Below are 15900 nucleotides of genomic sequence, written 5' to 3'. Positions count from 1 at the left end.
AATGCTTTTGAAAATATCACCTGTAGAAACATAGGCCTCAGTTCTGCAGTGATATTAGCATGGGGATAGCACCATGGACTGCAGTGGGGCTCCACCTGCATGGAAACAATTGTAGGACTGGGCCATAGCATGAACTTATTAATTAACACTTCATTTATGAGTTTTCATAAAAAAGGATTTAAAATAAATTTAAAAAAAACCTGTGCCATAAAATTAAAAAATTCAATTACTTAAATATGTATTATTCTCTCGGATTTTTCTTCTTTATAACTAAAAACTTAGAGCAAACACACATACACATTTCACTTTTTTAAACAGGGCAACAATAATATTTATAACTTTATAAAATAAACCCACCAGCATTTAGGAAGATAGGTTCCGATTCTCCTTTGTTTCCATAGTAGCAAATTACATCTCCATTGGTGGTGCTAAAAAAAAATAAATAAATAATATTTTTTTCCCTCTTTGTGAAGTGACAACTCATATCTTTGATTAAGTTCTAATTTCCTGCAACCTTCAACACAGCAAGACATTTTACCTATTACGACTATCTGGCTATTCAGCTCAGAGATCAGATGATTAGTTATAATCATGCTCCTTCCCTTTACAATCACAGGTGAAATACTTGTATTAATCTCGCTTTTAAATATCATTATAAAAAGCTAATAAAAACTATAAAATACTGCAAAGGATGCTTTATAACTTGGCTCAGCGAGCAGCGTGCGGTCGTTCTAAATCAGTGGTTCTCAACCACGGGGTATGCATTCCCCTGGCGGTACTCAAAGGTCTTCCATGGGGTACATCAACTCATCTAGATATTTGCCTAGTTTTACAACAGGTTACATAAAAAGCCCTAAAAAAGTCAGTACAAACTAAAATTTCATACCATGACTTGTTTATATTGCTCTATATACTATACACTGAAATGTAAGTACAATATTTATATTCCAATTGATTTATTTTTATAAATATATGGTAAAAATTAGAAAGTTTTTCAGTAATAGTGTGCTGTGATACTTTTGTATTTTTATCTGATTTTGTAAGCAAGTAGTTTTTAAGAGAGAGAAACTTGGGGCACGCAAGACAAATCAGACTCCTGACAGAAGAACAGCAGTCTGGAAAGGTTGAAGACCACTGTTCTAAATAAGTAAAGCTTCCATTCCTTGATAAGTGTTCTGTTTGTTTTCTGGCTGCCTGACTTAAAAAGAACAATCCATTGTGGAAAACAACAGGACTTTTCTATAATTTCATTTAAATCTCCAGTTTGTTCTAGAAAGCAGGGCACTGTGGACCATTTGACAAGTCATTTTTATACCCCCTCATTAGAAATAGGATAGGACATAATGTTTGTCTCTTAAAAGGGAAATGCAGCTGCAGGCTCCCTTCAATGAACTGCACCGGCTATGTGAACTCTATATTTTTAATATCATTGGATGCACAGTGTAGTAGACACCTTGAAATAATGTCTAGACCAGAACTTTTCAGGGCAGTCCTACAATATAGCTAATGAGAATGCTTTTGCTTGGCAAGGCTGAGATCAGCATATTTATATAGAATTTGGGTCTGCCTGAACAAATCTGCTTTTTTGTAGCAGATGTAGGCAGCATGTCAAATTCAAGTCAAGTGACAAGGAAATCAGGCAAGTAATCAATTTTCAAGATTTTTCTCTCTTATGGAGGAGGGAAGGAAAGAAGATCATAAGCTGCCATTAGATTGTTCACTCTCAGCAGAAGGGAATGAAGGATGCTGACATGTAAAGGCAATTCCTCAAACTGCTATCAATTTATTGGTCTGGACACAGCTATGAGATCATATCAAGCTGTACTTCACACCAGTGATTTACTTATTATTTACCATGAAAACGGGAATTACTCCAGTCACCAATAAATTAATTACAACTGTACTGGAGGCTTTAATTTATTATATACAAACCTCAGAAACATTACCCTCTGAGATAGCTTCTCTTTTTGGATTAAGAGCTTTCAGCAAAATTGAATATTGTATGAAGAGGAAGTAGTATAGTACAGCTGATGAACCATTTCTAGTTCCTTGTTTTTCCATCAGGTAAAAAGACAGGCACCAATAGCTTGATGCAAACATGTATCAACTGGGTAAAATCTCGAACAAAAAACAGTGTGCTAGAAGTTAGGTTGCCTGTGCATAAATTAGCAGCTGGTACATGAACCTTAGTAACCACTAAAATTGTTCTTTTGTTCAGCTATTAATATTCTTCTCAAGAAGCTATAGTGCAAGATATAGTCAAGATATAGTTCAAACCCATAAACTTTCCTTCCCAAGACCTGGGGGGTGGGAGGAGGGAGGAGAGGGGGCAGAGGAAGTGTAAGTTCTAGGACAGAAAAAGAAAAGGCAGGAGGGAGACAAAAACAAGCACAAAAAACATAGTTTCTGGCCCTACAAATGACTGAGTATTCTGGGTGCCTGGCAGAAGGATGATCTGGTAGGTGAGTGTGTTGTAGGAGGTAGTCTTTAAAACTGACCCATTTTATTTTACCTACTGCTATTAGAAGAACACTATGTAGACCTTTTCCATTGTTTGTTCTAATCTTAAAGTCTTAAGAAATGTGAATATTTTCATCAGTGTTTTGAACTAGGGGCTTTATACACATTGGTAATGTGCAGCTCCCCAATCCTGATGGCAGTGGTGTAGGTGGCTTCTTTTTTTGTTGGGGCGGAGGGGACATCAAAATCCATGATGATGTTCTTCATGTATATGACCAGGCCATAATTTGGATGGTAGTGGCTAGTCATGAAGTTGTAACCATGGATACGGTAGCGGCTAGCCTGTTGGTCATTGGAGACGTGGGTTTCTTGGAGCGCAAGAACGTTGATGTTATGAATCTTCAACATCTTTGTGAGATACTTGCTCTCCACCTGGGAAAGTCCCTCAATGTTAAATTGGAGGATCTTTGTTCCAGAACCTATCTGGCATGTTACTTGGCCCTGAAGAGGGCCATTATGGTGTCTTGAGTTGTTGCTCTGAGATCATTGATCCATGTTTGGTCGCCAGGTTGATGGCATTAATCATGATTTCTCACTTAACACAGTGGGCTGCATGAAGGCTGCCTTCTTTCATCTCAAGCCAGCGTTCCCTAGTGCACCAATCCCAGCCCTATACGTTGGTGACTTTAACAGCCACCACACTACGTGGGGCTACAAAGTAAATGAAGCCAATGGTGAAGACCTCATGGACTGGATGGCCACAGAAGAACTGCAACTGGTCTTTGATCCCAAAACAGAGAGCAATTTTCCATTCTGCTCGCTGGCAATACGATTACAACCCAGACTTCACCATTGTTTCCAAAGATCAAAGCGGGAGTACACTTCAGCCATCCTGTAAAATACTTTCCAATTTCCCCAACAGCCAACACAGGTCCATCATCACCCATGTCAGCATCAAAAATCCTCGTGATTCTGTCGAAACAAATCCCATGGTGGAACCTTGTCAGAGCCAACTGGGATTGCTATAAGGAAGCTGTCCAAAAAAAAAAAAAAAAAACGACCTTCTGCAGCAACCCTGTGACATGACCCATCTCGGAGGAAAGCTGGATTGCACATTCACCTTCCGTGACTATCTGAAGAAGGTAGTTTCCAAGACAAAGACAAGGGTCAACCTGGTCCAGAAACTGGTAAGCACAAGCTGGGGAGCTTCAGCATCAGAGTTACGGACATCAGCAATGGCCCTTGTGTACTCCGTAGCTGAGTACTGTGCACTAGGATGGACCAGAAGTAGCCATACTTTACTTGTTGATGTCCAACTGAACACGGCAATGCAGTGCATCTCTGGAACCCTCAAGTCAACCCCAACATTTTGGCTCCCAGTGCTGTCATACTGTCACACACTGCTCCCCCATGCATTCAGCGCAATGCTGCAACCCTTCAGGAATTCCAGAGGATCGTGGAAAATGGAAGTCTTCCCATCTACCAGGACCTTAACAACATCTCTCTCCACCACCTGAAGTCACATAAGCCCTTTTGGACCCATGCATTTAACTTTCAACAATGCAACTAAAACCCTGATGAAGCTTGGAAAGCCAAATGGAATTCACAAGAAGTCAAATAAAACACCTTATGAAAGACCCAATGCAGACAATCCTTGGCTTCGATCTCCCATGAAGTTCATGAGCAACCCTAAATTGTATCAGCATAAACCATGCCAGATGCAGATACTTGCTGCAAAAATGGAAAATTTAATACTCTCCAGTGTGCAACTGTGGTTTCCCTGAAAGGACCATGAAACATAACACAACTCAATGCCCAATTCACAAAAATAAGGAGGAATCACAGCAATACACTCTGCTACTCTAGACAAAATTATCAGGCTTAACCATTTAAATGTAAAATTATAGCTATTGCTCTACATTTACAGCAGTCATACGAAAAAGAATCATCCGCATTTTTCTTTTCAAATTAAGATACCAGTTCAAACCCAACCCAGGTTAATAGGAAAAGAGTTGATATCATCTCATTGCTGTTTGGGGATCCACTACAGAAAGATGTCCACATCAGAAAGACATGACAACAGGCAGCCTCAGCAGAGCATTGTTGATTGATCACTCCCTCACCCCTGTGGAAGTGCTGCTGCCACTTAAGCTGCACCTATGCTGTGCATAAGGACTTTGCATGAAAAATGCTAGAAAAGATTAATGAATGCATTGCTGGTAAAATGTTCCAGAGTGAATTTTTCCATTTAAATTCAAACTTCACACTTTCCCATTCATAAATTAACATAGCTGTTTTCACAGCTTATTCCCTGCTTACAGAACCATTTGTTTAGTGGCAGGATATCTGAAGTCGGACCATCCCACAGCAGTTCTTTTTCCTTATTTTTATGGACAGAAAACATGCTTAAACCATATTAGGGAACTATGCTTTAGTTTAGGGAATCATGCATTAGGGGCTTGTTTACAACTGGAAATTTACTAAAATAGCTATTGAAAAATAATTATTTCATGTTAACATTCTTATTCTGGATAGCTATTTTGTTAAATTTCTGGGTATAGACAAGTCCTAAGTTTGTGTATCTACCAGGAGTTAAATCATCGCTCCAGTGTGTTTTTTTCCTGTCCATACAGGGAAAAGCAAGCATAAATAACTGCCATTCATCTTAATGGGTAAACTCAAATTTTTATTCTGTCCTCCCTACACTCTCCAGCAATGCCACTTCAGCAGAGAACTATGGAAAGAGGGGCTCTCTATCACCACTCTTCATGTTTCACGAGGGCCCCTACTACCACTCCAAGTCCTCTGTTAACTTCAGTAAGGGCTGAGTCCTTTTCTCTTGGACAGATTCTGGCCCACCTAAATAGAAATGATCTATGGAATGGGAAGGCCTATCCTGCCCAAAATGAGGTAGACAGGACCACCACCATCCAGATGGTAGTTTGTTTGTATGACTCTTGACACCCAAGGAGCAACGAAGATACAGTGACCCCCCCACCCCCATTTGTGGTGTGCTTAGGTTTTCAGATTGACTTAATCTGGTCACAACCATTGATACAGTTCCATTAATGATAGCAATAACTATCCTTAGTATAGACAGGACTGCTGTGTTTTTACCACTGTCACCTAACCCTGCTTAGAACAGGTCTAGACAACAGTAGCATAAATGCCATTGAAATTTAAGAACTCTAATGTAGACACAGCCCATTTTATACAAGGTTAATTTTGCAACGCTGACATGACCAAAAAACCCCAAATATAAAATTTTAAGCTGCTGCTTTTCTACATGAAGTGTGGCTACAGAATGGTCTCCCTGGCTATTAGGAACAGAGAACTTTCTCAGGTTATAGCAACTTTAATTGTTGTGGCCAACCTCAATATGGTCTCTAACTCTAGAGATTTTCCTTTTAATATATGGATTTCATTAAGTGACAAAATACTAGGCTTTTAAATTACAATTTTAACTGAAGACATTCAAAATTTGCTGACAAAACCAGAGAGATCAGAACTCCCTCTCCATTTACATTATTGACAGATAATACAAATAACATTTATTTTCTTGACAGCAAACCAGTTATGGGCAACTACTTCCAACTTAATAAGGCTTCTCTAGAACTGAACTCTAGGAAAGTTAATTAAAATGAGCTCAATATTGTGTCCAACTGCATTGACATGACAGTACTCAGCACACTGAGCTTCTGGGCGCTGCTGTTATATAAATATTAAATACATGTTAATAGTAAATTATTAAGCCTTCAAGTCCTAGCATATCATCAGATAAAATTACTTTTGTTACCTGTTACAAATGACTTCAATACTGACAGCAACTTAGAAACTTCTGTAAGATCAACAGTTTCAATGCATTTATATAAGGTTTGATCCAACTAAACCACGACATGAAAAATGAGAATTCCTCTACTATGGTGATGGTCCCAATATGAAATAACTAGATGTATTCCATGGAGACCATTGTCGGGTCTCATCTGGCACATTTTATACTGCATGACATTGAAGAGTCCAGACATACAAGATTAATTTCACATATAGGGATTGCTTTGCAAGGAAAGTCTTTAAGAACTTAACATGTTCAACCTAAAAAACTGCAAGAAAATAGACTTATGGTTTATAAACACCTGAATGGAAGTAGAGCCCATAAGTAACTGGGTAGGAATCAGTTCCTACTATGAGAGATGAAATAGGCCTAAGGTGAAATACAGAAAGTGCTTTTATACTCACAGAAACAAACACATTAAGCATCGTGTAGACATGATAAATTGACCCCTGCTGGATCGATCTCTGCCAGTCGATCCAGTGGTTAATGTAGACAAGCCCATTGTGATATGCAACAGTGGAGATCATCAGTGTCACATTTCAATCTAGACTATATGCTGCATCTAGTTATTAATATTTTGGGGTATTTGCTGAAAACTAGGCATTATTTTTGTGAGGCAGAGAATGGATTCTAGGCTGCTATGATTCTTCAAGTTTCTCTTTCTAGGTTAGACACTATACAAGTAGTAAGCGGCTGTACTTGGTATTACCATGCACTGAAGCGTTTGAGGGATTTTGCAGAGGAAAAAAAACCTCCATTACACTATGTGCTTCCACTATGAGACTATTTAAAAAAATACAACAGTAATACCCTCAGTTAAGCCCTTCAATTACCCTTCCCCTAACTACTCCTCTGCCCCATTCCTCTTTTACATCCTTTCTCACTCTCTGACTACTGTCCCTTGTCTTCTTTGCTGACTCCTGACTCTTTGACTCAATGTGCCTTTGCTCATTGCCACTTATACTTGAGCATCCAGCTAATGTTTCTCCAAGCCTTCTTCCCCTTATCTCCTTGAGAAATCTAAAAATCCAAATATTCCATGACTTTCTAGCTATAAAGATCATTATGGTGTATTACGTTGTAACTCTCAACTTTAACTACTGATCATCATATTTTTCTAACTATAGTACTACCCAAGTAACAACATGCATCTTGGGTCAAGTGCTTGAAGTGCTAGAGCATAAAAGTTGCTCATTGCTACATTGTTTTCTTAAATTACAGCGCTAATTTTAAAATTGAATCTCAGCTAAAAAAAGAAAAGGAGTACTTGCGACTGCTGAATCGGAATTAATTTGCAAACTGGATACAATTAACTTAGGCTTGAATTGAGACTGGGAGTAGATGGGTCATTACACAAAGTAAAACCATTTCCCCATGTTTATTCCTACTCCCCCTTCCCCACACACTGTTCCTCAGACGTTCTTCTCAACTGCTGGAAATGGCCCATCTTGATTATCACTACAAAAAGTCCCGCCCCCCCCACCCCCCGCTCCTGCTCTCCTGCTGGTAATAGCTCACCTTAAGTGATCACTTGTTACAATGTGTATGGTAACACCCATTGTTTCATGTTCCCTATGTATATAAATCTCCCCACTGTATTTTCAACTGAATGCATTCGATGAAGCGATCTGTAGCTCACAAAAGCTTATGCTCAAATAAATTTGTTAGTCTCTAAGGTGCCACAAGTACTCCTTTTCATTTTGCAAATACAGACTAACACCACTACTACTCTGAAACCAGCTAAAAAAAGGTACTTTTCACTTTGTCTTTTCAATCGCCAATCTCAGTGTTTTATAAAGTCATGCATCATTATTTCCATGTTACAGGTGGGGAAACTGGGGCACAGTTAATTCAAAGTTACTTTCCCAAGCCAATGGCAGAGTTGAGACTAGAACTCTGAGCTCCCAAATCCCAGTTTACTGTTTAAACCAGATAAACCTAATAAAACTTAAAAAGATCAAATACATGGGCACCTCACAGATGACCAGGAACACTGGCAGGGGATATCAACTGAGACACTCGAACTAACAGCACTTTGGAGCGGGGGCAGAAAGAGGTGGGGGTGGCTTGGGGAAAGGGGTGGAGCGGGCATGGGGCCTGGGATGGAGCGGTGGTCAAGGACCCCTCGGGAACAGAGCAAGTTGGCGCCTATGGATGGGAGAGTCCTGATTTGGGCTATACTGGAAGGATTTCAGATTGGCATTTTAGAAGAAATCAAAATAATCATGACTTATTTTGATCTACAGCCCAAGATTATTTGGTTTAATTTCCCCCAAAAAACACATGCATTAGGAAGGTATACATGACCTGTCCTGACTATCTTAATTCATCAAAATTATGGCTGCAAATTCAGTAAAGTTGTTAAAAAATGTAGGAATATTCAGTTAATCTTTAACAAAGGGGTTGAAGCAATGAGGGTGGTAAACAAGAGACACGATGAAAAAAAAAGCTTTCTATTTATAATGGAAACATGCAGGTTTTTTGCTCCCCCTTCAACGCATCTCCAATACATATAAATCCTATTTATGGAATCTGGTGGATGCCACAAAAGATTTTTCTTCACCTTCTATTCGAGACACAATAATAAAGACAGACTTTAGAAAAAACTAAATTATTTTATGACCAACTGGTGTATGTGCATTGGCAATATCATCACTATTTTAAAAAAAAGAAGCAACATGGTATTTTCCACAGGTTAGTGAAAGCTCTGCTGAAAACCAGAGCTGGAAGAATAATTTATAAGGAATAACTTGATGAATTTCCTCTTGTTTCCTAGATGGCAATGACAGATTCTCAAGTTATAAATTAAGCAATTTTCATCTGTAGTTTGTCCACGAACAGTTGAACTAATAGTCAAGATTCAAGCTATTCTGATTGGACATATACATCTTTTTAAATTTTCTGGTTAGATGAGCTTACTTTGCTGTTTCAGAAAACATTTCTGTCAGCACACTTGTTTGCAAGAATACTTGCAAAACAAAACAAAAAACAAAACACAACAACAAAAAAACCCAAAGACCATGAATAATCAAAGTTGATGTTTAAAAAACAGACAGAAACTGCTGAAGCATTCTTTCAGTAGTGACACAGTGATGAACCTCTATTTTCTTCTCCTATTACTAGCTACCATATTGTGTAGATAAGCCAGATGGGCTCTGTGACAGCCTCTCTAGCGCCAAGCATGAGAGCCATTGACCCTCAGATGATTTTGTACTGGGTGGATTCAGTCTGTTTTCTGAGGATGGCTGTTTTATGGCTCCCGGAAACCTTGATCCACATCATATTTGATTACGTAAAGCAAGTAGCATATCTGAGCTGAGAAGACTTATGGGCATTAAAAACAATCAGGCAAGAGGGAGAAAGTGTCAGCCATTTTTAAAAAAATCCAATGGCCCCCATTTAGAGGGGCCCTCAAACCTTATTCTTTGAGGGAAGGTGATTGGGAAGCTGCTGACCATTCACTTCCAGAAGCACTTGAACCCTGACAACATCCTATGTAATTTCCAGTTTGGGCTTCTTCTGAGGAAGGATCTGTACTTGCTGGGACTACAAGTCTTTGCTTGTTAGTTTTTAGATTAGGGCCAGCTCGCCATTTGGGACAAAGTAGACCTCAGCAGCTTTTGATGTGACTGACCACATTCACTGAAAGAACAACCTAATGAACATTGTGGTGAGTCTGGAATTGCCCTCAAGTCATACCTAGAAGATTGGCTCCTGTCAGTCAATGGTGACAGACAAACATTTGCAATCACAGAGGAATCTGATTTATGGTGTTCCAAGGATCTCTCCTAACTCCTTAGAAGGAGATTCAATACACATACTCAAACCTCGCAAGTGAAATCCTTTTAAACATGTAGTAGGGTTATTAGTATTGATATATAACTCTTGCCCTATATATACTGCATGTTTATCTCCCTTCTGGAAGAATGCTTAGATAGTATTGCCAGTTCTCAAGCCTAGGAAAATAATTTTTAAGCAAGAATTCTATGAAATTTCATGTCCCCAGCAACTGAGGAGAATGAATGGATGAGTCAACTTTTATGGTCTAACTATCAAGTACACTTTCCATAGAAACCTCACCTGAATCAGACGACATCTACAAAGCATTTTGTATTCAGGTAAGGAATATGCAAAGGCTGAAGCCATATTTCTCTCAACTGTAATACCTATCGTTAGGCTCACAGGACCAGATTATCACAGACAGCTGCAGCGGCACAGGAGCTAGCAAACAGAGCTCTAAACAGGGGAGTTTGAGTGGGAGTTCTGTTGGAGGAGAAAGTAGTTGTACTTGGTTTTGTATTTTTAGTATTTGTATTTGTATGTGTGTGTGTGTAGGGGTTTTGTGCTGGGAGAGCAGCTGAGCCTGATTAGGGGGTGGGGCTTTGTGCTGAGAGAGCAGCTGAGCCCTGCCTAGGGGGTGGGGCTTCTGACTAGGGGCCCTATAAAGGTAGCCAGCCAGTCAGGCAGCGGCACAGACAGCTGCAACGGCACAGGAGCTAGCAAACAGAGCTCTAAACAGGGGAGTTTGAGTGGGAGTTTGTATTGTGCTTGTTTGGGGTTTGCTTTTGCTGGGGGGGGTGGTCTTTTTGGTGTGGCTTGTGTTTCCCAGATTAACAGGATTTAGGTGGGAAGGAGATGACAGATACAGAGGCAGCTGCGGGAGTGACTCCTGTAGTGAAAGACACATTGAGGATGACTGGATGTGGAAGCTGTGGCATGTACATGATCCTGGAGGGGGGAAATCGGTAAGAGTTTTGTCTGCATGAAATGCCGTCTGATAGAGCTGATGGAGGAAAAGATCCGAGGTTTGGAGATGCAGGTGGAAAGTCTGGTTGAGTTTAGGAAGGGGTTTGAGCAGATGATGGAGCAAAGATATGAGGTATCTGAAGGGAAAAGCTCAGACTCACGGATGGAAGCAGGGCTGGGGAATTTTGAGGAGAGACTGGATGAGGAAAGTGGTCAGTGGAAACATGTGACTCAAAGAACCAGGCAGAGAAAAAGACAGGCTAGTGAAGGAGAAACAGAGCTTAAGAACAGGTTTGCAGAGTTGGAAAATGAAGAAGGGGCTCAGCAGGTAGTCGCTGAAGGTGGAAGGGTAAGGAAGAAGAGAAGAGAGGCTAGCCCTATAGAAAAAGGGGAAGAGTCAAGGGAGACTACACCAAATATGAGCCCCAGGAGGATACAGGATGGGTTGAAGAGAATTGTAAGGGAAAATAGGAATGGAAAGAACTTGCAGCCAGAGGGAACAGGGGAGAGACTGGAGAATAGCACCGTCACCAGGAAAAGGCAGGTCTATGTGATCGGGGACTCTTTATTGAGAAGAATAGACAGCTCTGTAACTAGAGCTGATCCTGAGAATAGAAGGGTGTGCTGTCTTCCGGGTGCTAAGATACGGGATGTAGACCTGAGGTTGAAAAGAATCCCCTAATTATCCTTCATGTGGGAACAAATGATACAGCCAGATTCTCGGTGGAAAGTATCAAGGGAGACTATGCTAGGCTGGGGAAGACGCTTAAGGAAATTGAGGCTCAGGTGATCTTTAGCGGGATCCTTCCTGTTCCTAGAGAAGGGCAACAAAGGTGTGACAAGATTATGACTGTCAACAGATGGCTTAGGCAGTGGTGCTATAAGGAGGGCTTTGGGATGTATGGCCACTGGGAGGCATTCACGGACAGAGGTCAGTTCTCTCGGGATGGACTTCATCTGAGTAGGGAAGGAAATAGACTTCTAGGATCGAGGCTGGCACAACTGATAAAGAGAGCTTTAAACTAGGAATTGGGGGGAGATGGATGGGAGATGTCCAGAAAATCTCCACGCCAGATTTTAGCATTGAGAGGGAAGAAGATGAAGTAAGAAAGGATACAGCCATGGGTAGGAGAATGTATATAAGGAGCGAGGGCGGTGTGGATACTAGTCTAATAGGTTATACTGGCTGTAGAATGACTGTGCCTAATAGGGTACAAAATGTGAGCGAGGCCAAACAGCAAAAATTAAGATGTTTGTACACCAATGCAAGGAGTCTAGGTAATAAAATGGAGGAACTAGAGCTACTGGTGCAGGAAGTGAAACCAGATATTATAGGGATAACAGAAACATGGTGGAATAGTAGTCATGACTGGACTACAGGTATTGAAGGGTATGTGCTGTTTAGGAAAGACAGAAACAAAGGTAAAGGGGGTGGAGTAGCATTGTATATCAACGATGAGTTAGAATGTAAAGAAATAAGAAGCGATGCAATGGATAAGACAGAGTCCGTCTGGGCAAAAATTACATTGGGGAAGAAAACTAGTAAAGCCTCTCCTACAATAGTGCTTGGGGTGTGCTATAGACCTCCGGGATCTAATTTGGATATGGATAGAGCCCTTTTTAATGTCTTTAATAAAGTAAATACTAATGGAAACTGCGTGATCATGGGAGACTTTAACTTCCCAGATATAGACTGGAGGACCAGTGCTAGTAATAATAATAGGGCTCAGATTTTCCTAGATGCGATAGCTGATGGATTCCTTCATCAAGTAGTTGCTGAACCGACTAGAGGGGATGCCATTTTAGATTTAATTTTGGTGAGTAGCGAGGACCTTATAGAAGAAATGGTTGTAGGGGACAATCAAGTGATCATGAGCTAATTCAGTTCAAACTAAATGGAAGGATTAACAAAAATAAATCTGCAACTAGGGTTTTTGATTTCAAAAGGGCTGACTTTCAAAAATTAAGGAAATTAGTTAGGGAAGTGGATTGGACTGAAGAAATTATGGATCTAAAGGTAGAGGAGGCCTGGGATTACTTTAAATCAAAACTGCAGAAGATATCGGAAGCCTGTATCCCAAGAAAGGGGAAAAAATTCATAGGAAGGAGTTGTAGACCAAGCTGGATGAGCAAGCATCTTAGAGAGGTGATTATGAAGAAGCAGAAAGCATACAGGGAGTGGAAGATGGGAGGGATCAGCAAGGAAAGCTACCTAATTGAGGTCAGAAGATGTAGGGATAAAGTGAGAGAGGCTAAAAGTCGAGTAGAGTTGGACCTTGCAAAGGGAATTAAAACCAATAGTAAAAGGTTCTATAGCCATATAAATAAGAAGAAAACTAAGAAAGAAGAAGTGGGGCCGCTTAACACTGAGGATGGAGTGGAGGTTAAAGATAATCTAGGCATGGCCCAATATCTAAACAAATACTTTGCCTCAGTCTTTAATAAGGCTAAAGAGGATCTTAGGGATAATGGTAGCATGACAAATGGGAAGGAGGATATAGAGGTAGATATTACCATATCAGAGGTAGAAGCGAAACTGAAACAGCTTAATGGGACTAAATCGGGGGGCCCAGATAATCTTCATCCAAGAATATTAAAGGAATTGGCACCTGAAATTGCAAGCCCATTAGCAAGAATTTTTAATGAATCTGTAAACTCAGGAATAGTACCGAATGATTGGAGAATTGCTAATATAGTTCCTATTTTTAAGAAAGGAAAAAAAAGTGATCCGGGTAACTACAGGCCAGTTAGTTTGACATCTGTAGTATGCAAGGTCCTGGAAAAAATTTTGAAGGAGAAATTAGTTAAGGATATTGAAGTCAATGGTAAATGGGACAAAATACAACATGGTTTTACAAAAGGTAGATCGTGCCAAACCAACCTGATCTCCTTTTTTGAAAAAGTAACAGATTTTTTAGATAAAGGAAATGCAGTGGATCTAATTTACCTAGATTTCAGTAAGGCATTTGATACCGTGCCACATGGGGAATTATTAGTTAAATTGGAGAAGATGGGGATCAATATGAACATCAGAAGGTGGATAAGGAATTGGTTAAAGGGGAGACTGCAACGGGTCCTACTGAAAGGCGAACTGTCAGGTTGGAGGGAGGTTACCAGTGGAGTTCCTCAGGGATCGGTTTTGGGACCAATCTTATTTAATCTTTTTGTTACTGACCTTGGCACAAAAAGTGGGAGTGTGCTAATAAAGTTTGCAGATGATACAAAGCTGGGAGGTATTGCCAATTCGGAGAAGGATCGGGATATTATACAGGAGGATCTGGATGACCTTGTAAACTGGAGTAATAGTAATAGGATGAAATTTAATAGTGAGAAGTGTAAGGTTATGCATTTAGGGATTAATAACAAGAATTTTAGTTATAAGTTGGGGACGCATCAATTAGAAGTAACGGAAGAGGAGAAGGACCTTGGAGTATTGGTTGATCATAGGATGATTATGAGCTGCCAATGTGATATGGCTGTGAAAAAAGCTAATGCGGTTTTGGGATGCATCAGGAGAGGCATTTCCAGTAGGGATAAGGAGGTTTTAGTACCGTTATACAAGGCACTGGTGAGACCTCACCTAGAATACTGTGTGCAGTTCTGGTCTCCCATGTTTAAAAAGGATGAATTCAAACTGGAGCAGGTACAGAGAAGGGCTACTAGGATGATCCGAGGAATGGAAAACTTGTCTTATGAAAGGAGACTTAAGGAGCTTGGCTTGTTTATCCTAACTAAAAGAAGGTTGAGGGGAGATATGATTGCTCTCTATAAATATATCAGAGGGATAAATATAGGAGAGGGAGAGGAATTATTTAAGCTCAGCACCAATGTGGACACAAGAACAAATGGGTATAAACTGGCCACCAGGAAGTTTAGACTTGAAATCAGACGAAGGTTTTTAACCATCAGAGGAGTGAAGTTTTGGAATAGCCTTCCAAGGGAAGCAGTGGGGGCAAAAGATCTATCTGGTTTTAAGATTCTACTCGATAAGTTTATGGAGGAGATGGTATGATGGGATAATGGGATTTTGGTAAGTAATTGATCTTTAAATATTCAGGGTAAATAGGCCAAATCCCCTGAGATGGGATATTAGATGGATGGGATCTGATTTACTATAGAAAACTCTTTCCTGGGTATCTGGCTGGTGAATCTTGCCCATGTGCTCAGGGTTTGGCTGATTGCCATGTTTGGGGTCGGGAGGGAATTTTCCTCCAGGGCAGATTGGAGAGGCCCTGGAGGTTTTTTTTGCCTTCCTCTGTAGCATGGGGCATGGTTGACTGGAGGGAGGCTTCTCTGCTCCTTGAAGTTTTGAACCATGATTTGAGGACTTCAATAGCTCAGACATGGGTGAGGTTTTTCATAGGAGTGGTGGGTGACATTCTGTGGCCTGCGCTGTGCAGGAGGTCGGACTAGATGATCAGAGTGGTCCCTTCTGACCTTAGTATCTATGAATCTATTGCAAGTCCCTCCTAAAAAGACTCCCAGCAGTGCTTCTTCGCATTCAGATTACATTAGCACATTTGCGCACAGCTTTGAGTGACTGATTATATTACATCCAACTTGCACTCTTTATATTGGCTATCTTTAAGAAATGGATTGGCTAAACTAACACTTTTTTAAAGCCCTTAACTATGCACGCCTACATCGTACTTGAAACCTTCCTGTGAGTCTTTACAAGGAACCTACCACCAGACCTTAGTTTGGCAGGCAATTGTAATATGGTCTGACACACAAGTGCTGGTAGGTTACTAGTCTCCATTTCCTTACCTGAATCACATAGCATGGCCCAGGATTACAAAACGTTACACCTCTGACAGTATCCATTGGCTCTAGTCATTAGATCTTCCCTCTTCAATTGTTTA

At 40.4% G+C, this 15900-nt stretch overlaps 1 protein-coding gene across 8 annotated transcripts in view; it reads right to left on the bottom strand.

The window, feature by feature from the left end:
• The window catches only part of TANGO2 (transport and golgi organization 2 homolog), a 95464-nt gene that overhangs the window by 11252 nt on the left and 68312 nt on the right, over positions 1–15900 (bottom strand). For all 8 annotated transcript variants that reach the window (XR_006275837.1, XR_006275836.1, XM_038373157.2 and 5 more), the window contains one exon: positions 358–428. Coding sequence is in view for 6 of the 8 variants with exons in the window: in XM_038373157.2 (XP_038229085.1) it covers positions 358–428 (71 nt within the window). In the remaining 2 variants the exon portion in view is untranslated. The remainder of the gene's footprint in view (positions 1–357; positions 429–15900) is intronic.

Source organism: Dermochelys coriacea, chromosome 15 (assembly GCF_009764565.3).
Source record: "Dermochelys coriacea isolate rDerCor1 chromosome 15, rDerCor1.pri.v4, whole genome shotgun sequence".
In the NCBI taxonomy this organism is placed as follows: Eukaryota; Metazoa; Chordata; order Testudines; family Dermochelyidae; genus Dermochelys; species Dermochelys coriacea.
This window is presented reverse-complemented; position numbering and strand designations above follow the sequence as displayed.